General features: G+C 37.8%; 1 protein-coding gene across 4 annotated transcripts in view; it reads right to left on the bottom strand.

The window, feature by feature from the left end:
* The window catches only part of tp63 (tumor protein p63), a 40,977-nt gene extending 20,499 nt beyond the window's left edge, over positions 1-20,478 (bottom strand). For 2 of the 4 annotated variants that reach the window (XM_084722650.1, XM_084722651.1), the window contains exon 1: positions 4,193-4,364. In XM_084722650.1, coding sequence (XP_084578776.1) covers positions 4,193-4,234 — 42 coding nt within the window. In that variant the 5' untranslated portion in view covers positions 4,235-4,364. Of the gene's footprint in view, positions 1-4,192; positions 4,365-13,550; positions 13,681-13,790; positions 13,926-20,254 lie in introns of those variants that run through there. The other 2 variants (XM_084722647.1, XM_084722649.1) reach the window with 2 other exon arrangements.
* Between the last annotated feature and the right edge of the window lie 2,486 nt (positions 20,479-22,964).

Genomic DNA, 22,964 nt, shown 5'->3' with positions numbered 1-22,964 from the left:
ATGTATTATAAAGGTTTAAAGTCAACTGGCTAAAAAGCTGTGCATCTGATCTCAAAGTTTCAAACTAGTGTGTCTAAAATAAAAGCTTATCAGTAAGGCTGAAACTCACGATTATTTTCATTATCGATTAATTTGCTGATTATTTTCACGATTAATTGATCAATTGCTTTGTCTATAAAATGTTGAAAAATTTGGAAAAGTCCACATCACAGTTTCTTAGAGACCAAAGTGATGTCTTCAAATAGCTTCTTTTGTCCAACCAACAGTCCAAACTGAGAGAAAAAAATGGTTTTGATTTCGGTCAATTATTGATTTAGCTAATTTTGATTAATTTTCAATTTAGAATTTAAATCATGACATGCCTATTAAATCACCTTAAAAAAGGCAGCAAATTCTTACAATGAAGAAGCTGGATCCAGCAAAGTTTGACATTTGTTGCTTGTAAACTGACTGAAACAATCAATTCTCACAATAGTTGGTAACTTATTTTCTTTCTGTCAACTAATCGAGTCAGCTCTACTTATCAGTTACTCAAGAACTAAAACTATTTTAGCCTTTGTGAATGAAAAGAAGGAAACAGTCTTTGTTTTCATGGGAACAAACAGTGTGCCACAATTCCTTGTTTGGACAGTGTTTTCCCGTATGTGAGGAGTCAGTGATAATGATATCAGAAGGATTTCTTTTGAACTGTGGCGTAATTCAGTGCAATGGCAGCGAGGCGCTCAGCCATTAAGAGATGACACAGCCTCCCCCAGTACCTGATGCAGGCAGCTGCAAAGGTGGACGTGACAGGCACCAATTATCAATGTCAAATTATTATTCTAAAGAAAAGCTTGATGCTGGCCACAGACCAAGATGGCCTCAGATAAGAGCAGGAACATAAAGCAGAGTGCCTGACATCGAATACTGAACATTAAATACAGGGCCCAGGATAATGCTTCTCGTGCTCCAAATGAATTTAAGGATCAAAGATGAGGATGAAGCCATAATTGACCAGATAGTGAGACCCAGCAGTATAGTCTCACCTGAACTCATCATGTTTTAATGTTTAATTGACTGGAAGTGAGATATCAGCCTTTAAAAAAGGTTGTGCAAGGGACTTTCAGGCCTTCTCTTCATTTCCTTTCATCAGATCTTATTCCACTATAATACACCAACCACTTAATAACCACTTTAGCTGCTCTTAAAAATTCCTTCTGTTTATAGCCGAAGCTGTGTTTAGGCCTTTGGGATGTCAGGCTGCTAAGCAGGAACACGGTAAATCAGCAGCTTTGACATCCTCAACAGCCTCTAATAAAGTTTCCGAAAGGTTTTTGCTCTCTGTCTGAGGCCTTCAAGCTCATTTCTTTGTCTGAGATAAATGCTGGAGTAAGCATTTCAGGCCAACAGGAAAACGAGACTGTTGACCTTCAGAGTAATGGCCTGTTGATTACAATGTAGGAATCTGAATTATCCAGAACACATATCAAAGAGTTTTCAAATACACATGGCAGCAATAATTCAGAAGTTGTAGCCAATGCCAACACAGTGGCATTTGGTATGACATATTGACACATTTAAATTACTTCTGGCGTTGTAGTTATTGTGAGGCCAAAAGACAAATGAATATCTTATTTTGAACACATCTAAAGATGCAACAATTAATCAATTAGTTGTCAACTATTAGATTAATTTGCAACTATTTTGATAATGAATTAATTGGTTTAAGTAATTTAAGAAAATAGTTTAAGAATAAAAGTCAAAACCTCTATCGCAGTAAACTGAATATCTTTGGGGTTGTGGCAAAAAACCAAAACATTTGAGGATGTCATCTTGGGCTTTGGGAAACACTGATCAACATTTTTTACGATTTTCTGACATCTTATAGACCAAACAGCTGATTGATTAATCAAGATAGTACAATGAAAATAATCTTTGGTTGCAATCCTACACATGTCTTACTCTGAGGTTCAACAAATCTGAGTATATTCATACATTATTGTGACAATCATGCACAGTGTGTTTTGAGAAGATTCCCTACACTCCTGTCAATGTCTGAATGTCTGCGAGGTCTCTGTCAGTGCAGAGGTTATGATTTTTGATTAATGTGTTACTTTTGAGAGTTATTAGCAACAGTGTCACAATGTACCAAACAGTTTGAGATTTCTTTAAAAATTGTACAAGATGTACATCTACTAGTACAATTCAGCCCCACTGTCACTTCATGCACACCATAAATGCCACACTGTTGCACAAACTTTAAAAGACTGTGACACATACAACTCCATAGTTAAACACAGTCAAATTCTCCTGTTGCTGCTAGTGGTCACAAAATGTAAGCACTGATAAAGCCGGAGCTTGGATGACCAGTAGATGACAGGAACCAGAGCAGACCTGGCCTGAGGCGGGAATAGCTGCCATTCCAGGCTCTCTGCTGACCTGCTCCATGTACCTTGGGCCAGCATATAAGAGCATTTAAGGGACTGTGATGAGTGACCACAGGGGAAGGAGGCATTAAAGGCTCAAACAAGGTTGGGGGTCGAGGTAGGGTTGGGTGGGGTTCTATCTACACTTTATACCTGCTGGGGTGGGCAGAGCAGGTGATTGTATCTACATCAACACACCATTAAAGCAATTACGATCCCGGACTAAACAGCAGCGCCTGGCCAGCCACATTCTAATGGCTGCAGCGGCTCCCAGGAGGCTGGGGACGGGGGAACCTGATACCTCACACACTGGAGGGATTGAGCCGGACACCACTTAAAGACCCCCTGCTCGACAACTTAAAAGACAGTGACCTGACACACCTGCTATCTGCAACCTGCAATCTGAGAATCTATCACCGCTCACTTGCTCGGCATTTAGTTTGGATGCATGATTTGGCTGGTAAATGGTCAGCAAGAGAAGCAATACATAATAAAAGCAGCTAGTGACAAAGAAAAATGGGAGCTTAGGCATAGTGAAAAGTCTGAAACTAAAGAATGGATTTTTCACCGATAAGGCTTGCTAACAAAAACAGTTTAGTTTTTGTTTTTTAACAAACAACTCTATTTTAAAATACTGTATGTCTGGCAGGGCCAATTTTTCCATCTTTCTATTGTTGCCATTATGATTCAACTGAACTGATGCAACACCATAGAGTTTCCATAATCAGAATGCCATGTTGTCTGATTCAAAAAAGAAGCTGATAGATACCTAATACAAACATAATTAATTCACTTTAAAAAACATCCTTTCAAACACAGATCCATTAAATCATGATGCTTGTACTTTTAAAGTGACAAATGGGAATAGAATCTGATTGTTTTGTTTTTTGTGTTTCCTTGTTTCCAAACTAAGAAATTGAATGTACATTTATGGATTCAAAATTTTGCTTGCCATTCATGGTTTTGTTTCGTCTGTGACAGAACAGAGGAACATTTAACAGCAGACATCTTGGAGAAAGACACTCGCTTCACAAAAAGAAAATGAAAACTCTTGGTCCCATGAGTATCCTCTTAAATTCTAATTAAGTAAAGCAAAAAAACAAAAAAACACCAGAATTGTTTCTAATCATTAAAATAATCTACAATATTGTGTTTTCATATTGTCTTTTTCATTCTTTATCTGTTCTTGAGCTTTTCCATGAAAGAAATAGGACCGTCTCACAGCAGAAAAGTCAAAACCCTCCAAAGTCTTTAGGAAGTCAGATTTTCTAACATGAAAAACAATAATTCAACAACCACCATCAGACTTGAAGTAAATCACACCAAGTGACTAAATTCATACCCTGCTAGACAGCAGCCATTTTACAAGACAAACATACAGTATTCAAAGAGATTCTCCAGGTGTTTACATTCCCCTGCTCTCAGCCACACGCACAAAGATGTGCACGCAAACACACAACCAAATGAAAAAACATCTTCCCCGCGTTAAGTCTTTCTACGGAAATTGTTACTTGACTAAAACAGGCCATTTAGCCTGAATTTTCTTCTACTTAATGTGCATTAAATGTCAAAGTTACACAAAACGTATCCAGCAAAATATGACACATAATTCCAAGATTTGAGCTTATTAGATTATAACACTGACATAAAAGTGAAATTCTGCAGTACAAGGCCTTTTACTCCTACGTGATATTTCATTAGCCCCCTTGGAGCTCTGGGGAACCATCTAAAGGAATGGTTGCGATGGCTGATGCCCACTGTTCACCAGTTCCTCCGTTTGGTCTTACCTCGTTGTAAGATGTGGTGGTCCCCGTCTCCAGGTACAACATGTTGGCGCTGAGATTGAGCAGAGCTGCTGCTGTTTGCTCCACTGGCTCCAGGATTCCACAAATCTCTTTTCCTCACTCTGAAGGAGTGATGTGGACTACAGATGCAAGTGGACAAGCAGAAGCTCTATAGGAATCTATGGGAAGGTGATATATACGAAGGAACAGAGGGGAGGGGTCTAAGGAGCTACCTGTCCCAATCTCTAGTCCACACCCATCTTCAGGAGAAGCAGCGTCTCCTTACCCTTCCTTTGAGACTCTGCAGGCCTCCTCACAGCTAAAAGCTGAGTAGCGAATTACTATTTGGTCATTTTAGAAGTGGTTCATATCAACCGCAACAAAAATTATAAATGCCTCCATATTATGCTTGCATTTTACTTTTTTTTTTTAAATTTCCCTTATTTATCCTAAAAATAATCAAATATGGCAATCCAGATAAAAATACAGAAAATTAAGACTTCATCAATTTTCACTTAGGAACAGTTTTATCTTAATAGTTCTGACTTTCTATCTGTGCACTTATTTAAAACATGCCATTCAAAAGAAATCACGTGTACTTTTGATTTCATTCACATGGTTAGATCGTACAAAAACTCCAAATATACAAATTATATCAATGTAGATAATAAGAAAAACTAACAAATGAATACATACAGAGAAAAATCCATTAGGCCAGCAAGTCACAGAGTGAGAGGTGCAGAAGTGGTTGAGAGTACACTATACCTACTGTAGCTAGTTAGCATAAGAACTGTTCCGCTTTGCATCCCTTAAGCTATTCCAATGCAGAGCCCCCCAGAAAAAACAATGTGACTCCTGTAGATTGCTTGTATTTATCAGAGATGACTGATGTAGATCTGTTTTGGAAACATGCATTGTGGCTCAGATACTGTAATGGTCACAAGCACTGACCAGCTGATTCCCGAGAAATGTGACAGTTTCAATAAAACTACACCACTTGAGTTGAAACATATATTTCAACTAGCAAGCTGAAATTGCTGCATTTAGATTTGAGTGGATTTTGCATAAAAGCTCTAATAATAAATACCTGCTTTCGTTTGTCTGTTTACATTGTTTATTATAAGATTATCATTTTATTGGTAGGCTAATTAGCTAATTCATTGGTTACATGTGTTGTTATGTACTGAGACACCTAGACACTTATTTTAAAAACTAATGCTGTTTAAAGGAGAGGGAATTTTATGTCAAACTGAATGAAAAAAATATGTTAGATGCAACATGTGCTCATTAAAACAAGCTACTTCTAATCTAGGATTACAAAGGTGCATTGTTTTTTCCCTGTACTTTTGTGCATAATTTCTTTTCCAATTTAAAAAACTAATTAAGTCACGAAAAAATAACAAGGTGGACTGTTTCTGACTACAAGTCAGACATAGGAAATGTGAATGTCTGACCCCTTGCCATTTTACTTTTTTTATAAATCTGACCCTTCTAACAAGGATAATTGAATAGGCCTGATTTACTGTATGACAAATATGGACATGTAAACATGAGTGTATAATGCTGCACTAGTAAATGACAAGGCAGGAGACTGGTCACTACAGAGCCAGGGAGCTAAAACTCTTGCCCTGTGGTCACAATGATTTGAAAGCTGTCTGAAAACCTAACCACAACTATGACCTGCAGCCAGTGTCTCAAATCAGCTGCCACACCCTGGTCAGGCCCCCGGGGCTATGAGCCCACAGGTCAGCCTGTCACAAATGCAAATCAACACTTTAAAGGGCCCAATTCAATAGCCTCCCATGGGACGCGAGCGTCAATGAAGACCTGGTCAAACCTTCTGAGTGTGATAATTAGTTTAGCTAAACAAACTTCTAATTATGTTAAAACAACATTGGCATCTGAAAAGAAGTTAGAGTACCGAGTGTTAGGGTGAAGCTGCAGTAAAATATAGACCAGTAGCTGTGATTGTATATTGGCTGTATAATGCAGCTGAGTTCACACAAAGTACACACCTCTTCACGTAATTTAACAGAGAAGACAGGAAACAGTAATGAATCCAATCCTAACATGATGCCTGTTAGTGACACAAATGCATTCTACACTGCAGACTATAATTTAAAACCTTTAGAACCAGTTCACTGGAAACATATTGCCTGCCCATCCAAAGAGTAAGTGCAGCCACATCTCTATGAGTTGCATCACCTCAGATGCTACAATGGTGAGAAATGAGAAAAGAGTGGGACCAGGCAGTAGCTAAAGATCTGCAGATCCAGGGGCTCAGAGAAAAGAGGCTTTACTTAAGATTTGCCCTTTAAATTGTCTGTTCCTTAAGTCAGCTAGATTAGTTTAGTATCAAGTGTCAGGCTGCAGTGGCTGCGAAGGCACAGACACCTGCCCTGAAAACAGTATAAGCCCCCATCCACACTGACAGACGCAAGAGAAAGACAGAGAAAGCATCACTTGGGTGGCATTTCCTAAAACCCTCACAATCAACTGCCACCAAATCCTAAAATGCTTCTGTTTAACAGAAATAAACTTAAGCTGCTTTTGGTTAAATTAATTTACACACTGGACAAACTGATTTCAAAAGATGTCAGAAACATTTTAAAGGGAAAAGGCTGATACACAGAACTGATTGATTTATCAGCCATAATTTGACCAGTATTTGGTTATGTACATTAGGTTGTTCTAAATTCAAGCTCTACTTAGACCGGCCAGAGAGTCATTATTCAGTACCAGGTTTACTTTGATGACTGATCGACACAGTGAACTGTATTTACTAAATAAACATAAAGAGCTGCACCAAATAGTTTGAAGCTTCATTCATAATGTTAACATTTGAATTCTAAATCAATATGTGAACAGTGGTGGGCTGTCAGGGCTGTCAGGGCGTCTCTGCTGGCCCTGTTAAAATCAAAATCATATATTTTCATTAATGTGTGTCTGAATGTGTCTGAATTCAATTACAGTTTTGGTGTTTTAGTTTATTCAGTATTGTTTACTGCTGGAGTTTGGGCAGTAGATGGTGATGCTGTGTTTCAGTGTTGATGATGCACGTTGACAGTGTCTGATGCCACTTAATGTATATTAAGCATATTAAGCGAACTCTCTCAAATACACCTGGCTTAATTTTCTGGCAGGAAAAGCTGTGGTAAAATATTTGGCATATAGGCCTAACTCACGTTTCATTTTTGTTACTGAAGTGAACTGATGATGATGCACCTACACTTCATCAGTTGAAGTTGGAAGCATGTTTTTGTGCCATGTAGTGTGCGTGTGCCACCTGGATGCAGAGCGACATAAATGAAGATCTGATGGTGATGCTGCAGTAACTGCTATAATGCACTGTGGTGTGTGTCTGTGCTGTGGTTTTTAAAGATTGACTGTCTTGATGGTGTTCATGCAGTAGTGGCTGATTTGGCTGTATCAGCACCCATACGACAACTTTGTGCGTTCATGTGCACATGAGTGTGTGTGCAGGGGTCGGCTGTTCAGTTCATTACTGAAGGCCCTGACTGAAACCCCACGATATGCTACTGCATTTGAACTTTTAGTATATTTGTTCATTCTGTTTAAACCTGGGAATTGCTGGTATCTGCACAGTTGCAAATAAAGATTAGGCTACAGTAATATTCAAGGATGCAATATTGGATTTTTGCAATATTGGATTAAATCTGTCCTGTAGTGGAATTAACAGATTATTATGGCTACTCTTATTGTGATGGCCCAATGACAGATGCGGACATAAAATACAATACTTTTTAATTCTTTGTTCTTCATAAATTTGTTGAAAGGATCAAGATGGCAGCTCTTAAGATGTGCAATTAAATTTGCTGTGTTGAAGGAGTATGATTTGGCTCCTCCTAACATGACAGACGCTGCGCAATCATCGCAAATAGCAACTTTGCTGTCAATTTCAGACACCTCAGAAAAACTCCACACCCCAGATATACTCTGGTCGCATATAATTATGCGTATAATTACGGCATCATCTCATCGGCCAGTCATATATAGTCAAATATAAGATATTTCATTTTAAAGCTTTTATCTTGCCTGGTCTTTGTGATTCATGTGATTTCCAATTACTTCAGTGTATTGTAAAGTCCAAAATTCAAATTTGTCTGAAAAAGATAAATGCAATCATTTCCAAAATTCACAACACTCTTTTTTTGTTGTTGTTTTTTTTCCCCAGACATTTGGGGGCACCCCTATAATTCAGTTGGTAGAGTGTGTGACCCACGTACTGAAGCTGTTAGTCCTCTGCAGCGGCTGCTGGTTCGATTCCCACCTGGGGCCCATTTGCTGAGTGTCCTCCCCTCTCTCGCTCTCCCCCCTTTCCTGTCATACTTTCAGCTGTCATTATCATAAATAAAGGCAAAAGCCAAAAAAAATCTGTCATTTGAAGGGGGAGGAGGATAAATGAACATATCTGCCAATATGACAGGCTGATGAGATGACACTTTAATTATATGTGCGTGACAAGAACATACCTGCAGTGTGTAGTTTCACTTTCTTGCTCTCTACTCTCGGACAGTGAGTTGACACGTCACTTGTCTCATTCTCAATATCATGTTATAGACTTGTCATATTTGGTGTTTTTTGCCTGTCAAAAACACCTTTTTTTCTCTTGCTTGCTGTGCACAAAGGGAGGCACACACCTGTATTAACAAGGCAGTCTAGCAGCAATCTAACAGCACCACAGACTATAATTATGTTGACAAAACTGATGAGTTAGACTCATTAAAGAAAGCTGATTTAATTTAAAAAGGTAATTTAATCTGACAAATCACTTTATTCAAATTGAGAATTTTGTTTGAGCATTTTTTAGTGTGATGTCATAAAATATAACAGATGACAGAAATTCAACGCTTCAACATCAATAGAAGCTTTTAATATAAAAAAATATATACAGCGCAACAGCACAGTGAAATATTAGTGTGTCAACTTGAAGTGCTCTACAACAATTCACTGGATTTTTATTTTAACCTTCAACTTGACAAAAAATATCCAATATGCTTTTACTTCTTTGCAGCTGAGGGCAAGAAGCTGTTCAACCGTATTAAAGGAAAATTATATAATTCAACCTAGTCACTATATCCAGTGAGGATCAGAAGAATACAGATACATACTGTATTTTGATTATTCTAATGTGATAACAATGCCATGCGTTCAGTTTCATTTACAAACTAGAGCTGTTAAAATACCAGATTTTCACTACATGATGCCAAAAAAAAAAACAACAATCAATAATTAGGACTAGTGATGGGATGATAACATTTATACTATAAAGACAGCTATAAAGATGTTATCCCTATGAATCTAAAAGAAGGAATAAAATAAATGCATTTGCTGTTTTGCTTTTCTGTATTTACATATTTAAGTAAATTTAAATGCAGAGCACCACTTCTTTGGAAACAGGTGTCTTGCCTTGCCTCTGATGTTTTCAATCCCTCTGCATTTCTGCTTTCCAAACATCAGATGCACAACAGTACATTTCATAGATGTCTGTGTTTTTGTCTTGCTGCATGCAAAAATTCCATCTCACACAAAGCCTGGTCTAATTTTCATAATCACCATGGATCGTTAGGGACAGTGAAAATGCAAAAAGTGACATACAAAAGGTTCTTTTAGTTCCTCATTTACTTAATGCATTTAGTTACCGGGGTTTGTTCCTCTTATTTATTTATTTTTGTCAAAAAGGGCTCAGAAACAAATAAACCATAATGAATATTCTAACCAAAGCATGTCCAAGCATGGAATTATTTTTTTACTTTAACATTATTTCTGATATCAGACAAAACCATTTATCTCTAATATTGATCTAATGATGCCCCGTGTCCTGTTCACTTGAAATAATACTAAATATAAATGAAAAGCTATACCATTATGTAACAGTTTAACCTTAGTTTAACTCTCATGCATGGTGAACAGTATGGAATTAAAATTTGATATTTAAAAATAATCCATATGGATAACTGGAGTTTTATAGAAGAAATTCACGGGATTACTGCTGACAGATTTATTTATGCACGCTCTCTCTTAAATGCTGTGACCTCCAAGTTTTTTTTGTTTTTTTTTTGCAGTTGAACCTGGCATGAATACTGCTGTATGAAAACAGAATTAAGTTTGGTCTAAGCTGTAAGAGGAAATGTGAGAAAATGTAAAATTTCTTGAGATAAGGACAATAGGGGCACATTCTCAGTCAGGCGAGGTTTCATACTGACTCGCAGACTCTACAGTCATTCAAGTGGACCGTGGCAAGCATTTGTTCCTTGGTGCTACGCCTTAAAAAACACTTCTTAATATGCTGGAGGCAAACTGGTGGAGCATGAAAAAATAAAAGGAGAGCTTATTATGGTTGGGTATTCAGTGTGCAGGCTTACTTTGGATTTAATACAATAAAAGTCCCTAATGAATAATCCAAGTTAGGCTTTAAGCTGTGCTTCTTGTTACACAACTTTAAAAAAATAGTAAAACTAGTGTTGTAGTTTGGGAGCTACAACAACCCACTGCACATTCAGACAAATAAAGGGCAAGATGGACTAGCTTTTACTATACTACTGTCAGGTAAGGTGGATGTAATGACTCATTAAGACTGCTTTGAAATTGACAGTGAAGAAACATCCAGTGAGGACATGATAACGGAAATGATTGCACCACATCTACCAAATTCTTTACAGATGACAGCATTAACGGTCCAGTAACTAAGATTTATTGGCACAATATGGCAGAATTGTGACTGTATGATATGGTAAAAAAAAAACAAAAAAAAAAAAACATATTGCGATTATTTATGATCAGTGATTAGTGGGAATAACCATTTATGCATTCCAATTTTCACTTTTGCTGGAAAAAAAATCATTGATATTTGTTGGGGTCTGTACCAAGCAATGTTTTCTTTCAACTGGAGAACAAGATTTGTAAGCCAGGGCATCTCCACAGCAATACAGTACTTCCTTATAAAGCTGCTTTGTCTCACATATTTCCTCTAACGAAAAGCTTCTGCAAACAAGATATTTCTCTTGACCATATTGTGACGTTGGTAACATTTCAATTAACTGCAGAAATGGCATTTGATGTTTATAATTATGCTTTCATTAGTGTATAATGACCTGAAAATAAGAATTGTTATGTTGTCATTACCACAGAATGAGTTGTTTATATCTACAGAAGGCACATGTCCTTCTCCACAGAGGCTGCCATGTTTCTACAGTAGCTCAGAGTAGACAAACCAAGAAAACTAGACAACTAGAAACAGCCTGGAATGTTTTCTGTGAATTTTGCAGCCACTGTAGGTTCTTCTATATGCTTAGAACAGGCAAGTGATATGAAGTGTTTGCAATTTGCAAGATGACCGCTTTTGCTTTCAACTAAATTTAAATCTCATCCTTAAACATGAGATTTAAGTACTGCAAAACTTTGGAAACAGTAGAGAAAACTAATCACCTGCTTAGACATTGAACTCGGGGGAAACAGCACTCACACACACACAAGGTGCAGTGAAAAAATCCAAACACAAACATGTAATTAGATACTCAGAGAAGCCGCGTGTTGACTGAGTTACTCTGCTCTCTATCCTGTCTCTGAAAAGGACCTCTGTCCCTTTGCTCAATAGTGCGTCTTCCACGCACAGCTGATCAGAGCTTTATCTGGGTGTAAAATCAGCTGTTTAGGGTAGGATATAGCGTTTCTCCTGCCACTATTTCTGCTACATTCCTTCATGTTATTCTACCCTCTGCTTGCTTCCCTCCTCCCCCCTTGTTGCCACCCCCCACCTTAACATAGAGAAGACACAAACTGATAGATGAGAGCTGGGACCTCTGCAAGAGAGGCAGGTGCTGCGCTAAATTGTTGCCCTGCAGCCACAGAAAAAAAATCCAGAAGAAAAAGGAATTTCAGATTAAACATAAACCCTACACAATACAATTAAGTCCCCCAGGGCACTAAACACTGAGCTGCATTCTAATGACTCATGAAAGAGACACACCTCCACATGAGTGGGAGGGTGGTGGGGGGTGGTGGTGGTGTTGCCCACCATCTCTTTTCATCAAAACAGACACGTGACTGGGTAAGAATGATCGGGGCTTGGTGAATGACACGGATGCTGCCCAAGTTGCTGGCGTGCCAATCACTGCACCACGCCCCTCTTTGGTGTAGAGGAAAGTGGGTGGTGGGGGTGGGGCCATTAATCACCAGTTCAAGAGAGCACAGGCCCCCTTGGGGGATGCGCAGGGTAACATTACTCAGCTCCTTGAACAAAATTTTTATTTGCTATTTCTTTCCACCCTGGCTGGACAACAGCATTCCTAAACTGGGAGGGGAACATGCACATCATCTGTCAGCAGCAGGACTGGCAAAGATATGTTCGCGTCTCACCACAGGTCACACAGAGGGGTTCATACAGTGCATTTATACACAACTCATAGCAAAATGTTTTTATCACACTGCTTTACTTGACAGCACAGCACATGAATGTGTGTTAGCACAAAAATTAAGCTCACAATCTTACTTTATGCTTCAACTCATTTTTGCCACCAAAAATAAATAAATAATAATAATATTTTTTAGTACCTGAAGCATATCATCAGGCATGTGAGTGTTTAAATGCACAAACCACCATCAACAGACTCTGAGAGTTACTTGTCTCAGGTGGTCTATCCAGGTCAAGCACAACTCTGGTTAGATGAGATGATACCACCAACTTACAGACAACATCTCAAGACAAAAACAGATAACCCAGCTTGCTTCACCACTGAACTACTGTGCACCACATTCACCAAACTGTCACATCTGTCCAGGGGAAATTCCATTGTTAATATGAAAATTGAAAGTACAGTCTGTATTGTACAACCTATGGGATTTACCATACTGGAATTCCCATGAACTCAGAATGAAAGTAATCTCAGATGGTATTTGTATTTATAAACCACGACTTATTGCACAGGATATCAAAATTCTGTACAATGTCAAGCTACTAGGTGTTATAAAGAGACCATGTTTTTTGGGGGGGTGGGTGGCTGGGGTATAAAATCGCTCAGAGGGCAGTAACACCACTCTGTGTGGCTTGGTGGCAGCATTTGTAAGTTGTGATTAAAAAAATACTTGTGTACATTTAAGATCAGAAACTTTTACTCTTTTACTTATGTGCAATTCATATGAGTGACTTTCAGTTTTACTCAATTAATATTAAGCGCGATATCTTTACTTTTACTCCTTGATTTTTAGGTGTGCTTTACAACAGTGATTAATTTGACATTTTTTCATCTGTGGTTGTGGTGGTCGTGAGGCAGCAGGAACTGCTAGTGAAAATTATAAAAAGCGAAACTGTTTTCTTTAAACAGCAAACCTACGTACTTACAGCAAGCGTCTCATCTGGCTCATGCATGGTTATGCAGTCCATACTGATCTGAATGGTGTTTCCTGCAGACCCATCAGTTGGACTGTCTGTGAAGTTCAACTCGATGGGCTGGACTGAATGAATGGCAGATCTGAAACACAAGAGACAGCACTGATTGACGCTTTTTTTTTGTTTTGCTAAGTCACTGAAGTTTGTTTTTGCCTTTACAGCTAAATGTCTATTTTTACAGTATTCACTTACTGGTCCAGCATATCAAACAGTTGGTTGAATACATCTTGGCTGAAGGAGTCAGTTGTTTGTGCTGACTGATTCTGGGACATGGTGGTGAGGAATGAGCTCTCTCTCCAGGACAAACGAGACGAAGGGTCCCTGAGTCTGCAAGGAGACAGGAGAAACCATGATCGTATTCATTTTATAACTCAATAAACAATCCTTAGATTGCTATTGACATTTTGGGAAAAAGGCAAAATGTTAATTAGTAGTTTTCAAAGTTGCAATGTCAGCAAACATTCTACATAAATGTTGATGTGCCGGGCTGAGATTTGGCCACCCAGCCAGTGGAGGAAAGAAGGAGGAGGAGGAGTCCTGCTGGCAGCCATTCATGAAGGGCACTTCCATTGTGCAGAAGTCAGCCTGCATAATACTGAATATTTGTACTACACATAATGGTGATTATGCACCATTCAGACAGAGGCACTTTGACCTGCTCCCCTGAAACATTACACCTGCTTCAGAGCTCAGCCTGCCATTGTTCCTGCTGAAGTGGCGCACGCTGCAGTCTGAGACAGGCGGAATTCCCCCCACAGTCTATATGATAGCACTGCTGCAACTTCTGGTATGTGTACAGCTGGACGGGCTTGGGTGGGGGAAAGGAGGGAGGAGATGGGGGGGGCATAATCTGAAGCTGGCACTATTTTAGGTTTTGGAATTCCCCAACACTGCGTGATGAATGATATTAATACCTGACTTAGAATAACAGGCATATCTAATGAAGCAAATAATTTCACTTGTGCAGGAGGTAACTTTACATATGAGGGAGTGTTGTGTTAAGAATAAAGATTAAATGAGTTTGGAAAGCTCAAAATACATGATGCCAGCAAGATGTGGATCTGGTTCAGTTTGGACCAATTAATAGTCAGTTAAGAAGCTTCTGCAATATTGGAATTGCACTATGTTATCTATTTAGTAACTTTTAATATCATATTTAAGCACTGAGTAAGCCTACAATTTTAACTAATAATTATAATATTTGTAGCCAATACGCCTCTCTGATTACAAAATTAAACCATGACAGACAAACAAAACCCTGATTTTAATTCGACAACAAATTATCCCTGCAGCCAAAACTGTTTTGTGAGCTATTAAAAACAAATAATATTTCAGGCAAACTGCTTTTATATTTTCACTGTGAATGAATTTCTGAGCCAAAGTAAACTGCATTGCGCAGCCCTAATATATTTTATCCAGTACGTTAGTTAACTCTTGTTAGCCTATTTAGCAAGGGGTAGCCTAATATCATTACGCTACGAGCTAACTAGCTAAACTACTGGTAATTTAACCTAGCTGCCTTCCCTTTAGCTTTTAGTCATTTAAATTCATTTCTGGCTCGACCATGAGTCTCTCCTAGACAGCTGTGCCTGCTGGTGTTTATTTAACCAATAAATAATCTAAGAAATTCAAGCGGTGAAAACATTATTACCTTCTGTGTTTGACGAATCTCACCTCTCTGATTTGGCTGCGGTTACCTTCCCGGCCCTTGTTAATTGTCATGGCAACCAGAGTCTCGCGGTAGCACATGGCAGAAAAAAAGGCGACTGTTTTTATGTTTCTTAAGTTTCAAAAGCAAATGTTGGTTATTAAAATGTGCTATTCACCACTCAGAGGCAATGTATTTTGGCTGTATATTAGTGATGTACTTAAGAATAATTAGAATTTATTGGAATTATTAGACCCATTTAGATAGTCTTGTTTCAGCAGCTTGCCCTTAAAATGAAATTGCCAACAAACCCAAATGTTTAGAATGAAGGCCTATAATTTCTGTAATAAAATCTATAATCTATAATATAATATAATATAATATAATATAATATAATATAATATAATATATAACTGACATAACTGTATATTAGACTTTTTAAGATCATTTTAACTTCACTAATTCAAGTTTTTCCCTAACATAAGAGAGGACAATTGCAAGAGAAAGACATCCTCATCAAATAAAAGAGAGTATGGGTTTCCTAGCAGTACGTCCATCATGGGTTTATAAGAATGGATTGCAGTCACTGGAAAAAAAATCAACAAAACAAGCTGGACAAAAAAAAAAAAGAGTAGGTTGCAGGTGTGGTGTCATCACTGTTCATGGACAGGGTGTATTTGGGTGTAGTCCTTCACTACTGACCTTTGCCTCAGTTAATCACCATTTGATTTTGCCTTTAATTTCCCTTTGAAACAGGGTGTTTGGCAGAGCTCATTCAACAGTCACCTCATTAGGAGCTTTACTTGTCCGCATTGTCCATTGACCAATCAGAATCACAAAAGTTGTGTATCAGGTTCAACATGTATAGCCATGTAAGCCCATAAATTAATTTCAGTATTATCATAATAAGCATACACCTACTGCACTCTTAAACATTTGTGCTTAATCCAGTTTTAGCACAAATTACGTGCAATTACATACAGCATGTGCATAGTCCTATATAAGACCCTGAAACTGTAAAACTTTTTATTAAAACTTATTGGACAGTAAGATAGATTGTCCTCAAACCAAGAAGGAGATCACAGTGTTTCACTATAAGGGAAATATGTCCACTTGCACCTGCAGGTATTTTTCTATGGACTATTTTACTTGGTGAGAAAGAAAATCTTAATTTATAAATCTTTATAATAATGTGTATATATATATGTATAATTTATTGCACACATTGACACCATATAGTTAATTTTGGTCACATTTTTACAAATCAATTTTGACAATCTTCTTTTTGATTAAACTCTTTTTTTTTATTATTATATTTAGCAGTGTTATTTTAAGAGACTGTTCGGATAGATGGGTTTATCCCCGTTCTGGCTGTTGTTTGTCTGCTTTTGGGTGTCAAGTTACTCTGAGTTTTTCAGTGAGCCTGAGGCAAAGGCTGTTCAGCATCCACTTAAAGACGGTGCAGCGCCTCCAGACGAGACTGGGGCAGAGGTCAGCACTAAACAGGGATGGCCATTGTCTCTTGGCAGGTTGGGCACACCGACCGATGAAAATGCAATCAAAACAAACAGCCCAGCCAATTGGGGCCCTTCTCCAGTGTCTTTATTAATCACTTGTTCAAAGGCCTAAGACCCTCTCCCCCTCATCTGTCAGCCCCTGCTGGAAGAGGGACATGACTGCAAAACAATAGAAAGGCCCAAAGTTTCTCCTCCTCTTATCCGATTACTTTTATAGAAGTGAAACAGTCTGAGGTCATATCCTTTGGGGTGAAAGGACACAAATTCTTTGAAAGTTTGGAATGCAAAAAAATAATAATAATAAAAGACAGGAAGAGAAAATTAGTGGACCAAAAGGATACCTTGATTCTTGGAAGATGAATAAGATCTTAAAAGCAACATTCCAGGTAATGAATGCCACCTCATTTTCCTTACTCAAAAACACGATTTTATTTATTTATTTATTTATTTTAACCCTGTAGAAGTGTAGTTATCAACGTCCAGTATAGTTTTTCTCAATTGATTGTCAAAATCATTTTTTGAAATAGTCTTAACATTCTCTAAACTTTAAATGAAAATGTCACAACTGTTTGATGGAACATCAAAAATTTATTGCATGTTTGCTAAAGGTATAACTCACCCAAAACGTTTTATTCATACTTCAAAACCCAGTTATTGTGCCAGTAAATTGGCCAGTGCTTTTGTCATCAGGTAAGTTGTACTGGTCAAAATGTTTTTTCACCATGGCAGTCAACCATGGAAATGTTCTTCATACAAATCTCTGTTTTATTCTACCTCTCTGTTGACATGGACTGTTTACTGAAATATACAGCAGTGTCATTTTTGTCCATATGCATGTACTGTAAACAGAAAATTCACCTTTGATCTTTCATGTGAAGTCATATGCAGAACATTTGACACAGATTGTCACACATGTGATTGGTAGTTTGTTACTGTCATCTGGCAGGTGATTTGCCAAGTTATCATACATCTCAAACATGTTATATGTCATAGATTTATGGACTATACATGTATATCTGCCAGATTTTGATAGTTGAATGGATCATTTTGCATGTGATGGCTCAACAATGAACAGATGTTTAGAAGCTGTGAAGAGTTTGACAATTTTATTGAGAATCAACTAACAAGTAGACAATTATACTTACACTTGCAATTTGTTTGCATGAATGAGACATTTCAGTCTGCTGAGAACAACAGATTGTTCAGAGATTTTAACTTAATGTTTTGAAAACTTTCCATTGGAGAACTGAGCCAAAGCGAATAAGAAAAACTGCAAGTGAATTATTTGAAGCCACAGAGACTAAATCAGGGGTCTGTAACCTGTGGCTCTGGAGCTGCATACCCCTCACCAGTGACTCCCTCTGGTTTTGACAAAAACTTGACTGGAAATAAATAACTGTTCTTTTCTTAACACCTGAATTTGTATTTATCATTGCTGTAGGCCTAAAGTGACTCTTTCTCCAACTGTAAAAATTGTAGCCTATACAGTGAAGTTTTAATATTTTGGCAACTAAAATGTGTATCATAGCTTATGTCTACGGCTCAGCACCTTTTCCTCTAAATTGCGAAAATGCCAAATCCAAAAAGAAAGAGAAGTCTCTGGGAAAATAGAGAATTCAGTAGTTGTGGCTCTGCACAGAAATTAAAATACATGTACAAGGTGCAAGAAAATGCATCAAATACTGAATAATATAAATTTTTGTTAAAGTGAACATATAAAATGACATACTGTAACCTCAAACACATGAAAATATTTAATGAGCCCATATCAACTGGACAGCAATTAGTACAATACAGGACAAATAAGCAGGCAGATTAAAAAAAATTCTATTACATTATTATACACATTTGAAAAATATTAAGACTATATGAATGTATGTCAAAGCATGAGTGAACAAAATACTTATTAATGATAATTTAGACATTCAGTGATGATGTAGTGAAGTGACCTGATCTGCTGTGTTAATTTAACAGTATATCTGTGTTTAAAGTTAGTAACCTAACATGGATGAGTTACATACTGATATATAGAGTATATCTATATATACTATACAACTGCATAGAATCAGTGACATCTCAGATAGACAGATACATACATAGACAGACAGACAGACAGACAGACAGATAGGAATCAAATTTAAGATTTATGTCTGCAGTACGTAATGCACTTTTTTTATTTGTTAAGTGGGCTAAACTATCCTCTACTGTTTCCTTGATGAGAGGAAATAAAAACAATAACATGTCTTGTTAACTCAGCCTAAATCAGTGATCGCTCATTTATAAGGTATTTAACATGTGCATACAGTATGTACTGTATGTACTCTTCCCAAGATTTATTGATAAAACCTATTGTGTTTTTGTTGTTTGTTTGTTTGTTTTTTCATTTTGAAAAAAGTGGGTCCCCAGAAAAAAAACTGTTTGGGAAACACTGCTTTAAGTAACAAAATACCTACATTATTTTGATAAATTAATCTTTTTGATTGGATCATTTGGATATGCTGTTTTAAAAATCACAGTATTGTTATGTGTACTTGTGCGTGTTACCAACTATTGATTGTTGGTACGTATAATTATTGTGTTTTTTTTTCTATTATCTTCTATTTACTGAACCAATGTGTCATAATTACTTTATTGGTATTTTTTCTTATATAATTTTATTTGTCATTTCTTTTTTGGTGAGCTGCCTCTATCAATCCAATTGGATTTTTTTTTTATCTGAGCAGCACAATCCTGTTTTAATGTATCCCGTGTTTATGTTGTATTACTTGCTAATAAAAACAGTAAGTCTTAATTAAATATATGTTCTCAGATGACAAATGAGCAACATAATGTTCTAACATTATCATCATGACTTTGGTAGAAAACATTTACGCGCCAAGATATACGAGACACAGTATTACAGTACGCTGCAACCAAATGAAATGCATTTCTGTTGTCTGTCATTCTGGATTAAAGCATCTGCAAAACATCTGACATCTTTTAAATCACAACATGCATTAGCATTAAAATGGCAACAGTAAAGAAGACCAAGCACCCACGATGTCATGTAATCTGTCTGCCACTGATGGCCCTGATGGCCCTTTACACATGCATTGTTGCCATAAGCATGCCACACTTATAAATATATCAGGACAGAGCAGCAGCTGAGGATCCAGGCAGACACAACTGCTCTCAGGTCACTTTGGACCTCCAGACGGTTTCAGTCTGACTGGCGGTCTGGGTCAAACACAGAGCGGGGAAGTTCCCAGCCTCTTCAATAAGTCTAATATTCTCTATTTGCTCAATTCAGAATTTAAATACATGTGAAAGATTATATCTGAAAACACATCTCCCAAATATGTACCACATCTTATGCAAAATGTCAGTTTAGCTAAGTGTGCTGCTTCAGGATTTAATCTATTTAAAAAAAACATCACATGGCTTCAACACTGTTATATCAAGGAAAACTATCATCTGTAAATTATCCATTTATACAATATGTATGTACTTACCGATGGAAGGGAAACTCTGGGTAATACTGCACAGCTGTGTAAGGTGAATTCATGTTGTCATGCCAAACTTCACTTTGCTGCGAACTTCAAAATTATCAGCTTGTCATAAATGCACATGGATCAACGGCTGTGCATGAGCTACAAGAATAAATACAATTAATAATGAAAAAAAATATATAAATACAAATAAATAAACAAAGAGGCCTGGATTAAAGTGCCGGAGGGTACAGTGCAGAGTGGAGAAAGTTTGAGAGATGTTTTGAATTTAGGTATTTTTTCTTCGGCTACCCTACAAATAGGAGGAGCTTGTGCCAGCTCTCTGACCAATCCCTAGCTACAGTTGTACAAGATATCACTCACTCTCAGTTGCTAGGATATACATATCAAGCAACTACATTTGACCCTGCGCCTCCCCACCCAACAAACACAGCCAGCCACTATCCTGAAAAGCTAACCCCTTCCCCACTCCTCCATGTGTTTCTCTGGCCACTTCTGACATTTCCAACCAGATTCCCGAGTGGTTTTGTGGGTCGAGGGCACGTCTGTTGCGTCACGCTTCTCACCAGGGCCCAGGGAGCTTGGAGCATGCTGAATATTTCCATAAATACAACCTGAACGCCAGAGATGGTTGATTCTGTGCCGATTCAGCAAAAGACTCACAACAAAAATCCCCAAATATTTGATTTTAAGGAAGTGAAACATTCTTTGGCCAAGATCTCAGGTGTCTAATGAGATGTTAGTGGAAGGTAATTGGTGAAAATTTGGTCATAAACAGAAAATGAGTTAAAAATGGCCTCCTATATCTTCTTTAAGTTTGAGCGGAGATAAAGAGACACCAGATAAAAATATTGTGGTTTGAGCCTCCTTGACAGTAGCCTCCATAAACTCCTATTTAAGCGCACACGTATCGTGCCACATCTTGGCACATTCCTCCAATTCAACATCAGACTCTCCCTCTTGCCCAAGCAGTATGACACTGTAAACCTAGAGGTCTTGTGTGGTTTTCAGAGATGAACTGCAGATGAATCAGCAGGCTAAAATAAAAGGAAGGGTCACAGCGGGGGGAATGATAATAAATAGATGTGGTGTATCCAGGGAACACAAACCTCTAAGCTGCTCTCTTGTACTTTTAATAAAGACATACAGTCTCTCTCTCTCTCTCTCTCTCTCTCTCTCTCTCTCTCTCTCTCTCTCTCTCTCTCTCTCTCTCTCTCTCTCTCCCCTCTGACTGCCTGCTGTGCACCTGTGACAGACAGCAGATATACAGTGGGCCGACCTGGTGACGTGACTCTGCGGTCACACAGCTGTTATTTCAGATCTACTGAAGCACAAGTGTTTGCTATTGAACAGGATTTAAATATGAAAATTGTTGCACTCAGCCAGTGACTCAATAAACAGGGCTAAAATGACCACACACAGATGTCTAACCACTGTCTTCAATTTTTTTTTCACCACGAATAAAATATGTTGACCTTAACTGTCAAGTAAACCCATACGACTATATGAATCCATACTGTTTATAACCAAAACATCAGGCCACGCCTCCTTTTGGGGGGATACAAAACCAGGGATCACATAGACAATAATGGAGTTTTACACGTTTTTTGAATTGCAATTTCAGTTTAAGTTTGTATGAATTCATGTTGCGTCAAACAAACCTTCATGTGACCTTCCTTGACCTTGAGCGTCCGCGATAGCTTACTAAATTAATGTTGATCACTCCACTGTCATGCTTCTTCAGTCGTTCCTCTTCTGAGTGGATCAATGAGACGACACAGTAGCCAGACACTGCTGATATTGAAGTACCAGGCTTAATAAAAACTTGTCAGTAGACAACTGTTGATCTAAGCTAGTTGGAGATTTAGTCAGAGATGACAGTCTGACGCCGCTGTCCTGAAACAATATGACTGATCTTCAACATTATGACTCACACTCAGGCTAACGTTAGATCTCCATCAGTAGTAACATTAACTGCTCTCTGCAGGTGCACAGCCCCTTACTGCTCTCCTTTAGTCCCTTTCCTTTCCAGTAAGGATGTGGAACCAGACTGTCATGGTTTCACATGTTTATTTGTTTTGCAACCTGCTACACAGAAGTTTTCAGCATTTTCCTATCTCTACCATTATATGAAACCATGAGTTTTTCTCTGGAAAGGGGTGTGGCCATGCTGATGCAGGCAGAATAACGTATTGCTGGTTTGATTTACACAAGACTAAGAATCTACAGTTATGCAGTTATTATTGTTTTTTATTGTCCACACTGTTGTTGCAACCTTTAGACCTAAGATAAGTGCTGAGAAAAGTACTAACAAATATCAAACTTGCAATAATACAGCAGCATATTGCTACAAAAAAAAACAGATTGTAAAAGTTTACTATTCTAAAAAAGATGTTATCACATTATAACGTGAAATGTTTTGTGTCAGAACAATAATCACATTATCACTTATGCAAAGTATAAAGTTAAATTTTTAACATTATAGACATTATAGATAAAGAGTAGCCTGTATTGTTACAACAAGAGCAGTTTCTTGCATCAAGCAAAGAAAACAACTAAAGAGATTGATGAAACTACTAACTGGGTTAAGAACTGTCCAACACATTATTAAAACCTGGAAGGATAGTGGAGAACCATCATCTTTGAGGAGGAAACGTGGTCAGTTTGGTGAAATCATATCGTAAAAACTCAGCAGTAGAACTCACAGCTATGT

The sequence above is a fragment of the Lutjanus erythropterus genome, chromosome 7 (genome assembly GCF_056507025.1).
Source record: "Lutjanus erythropterus isolate fLutEry1 chromosome 7, fLutEry1.hap2, whole genome shotgun sequence".
Classification (NCBI taxonomy): Eukaryota; Metazoa; Chordata; class Actinopteri; order Lutjaniformes; family Lutjanidae; genus Lutjanus; species Lutjanus erythropterus.
Note: the sequence above shows the minus strand (reverse complement) of the source record. Positions and strands in the feature narration are given on the sequence as shown.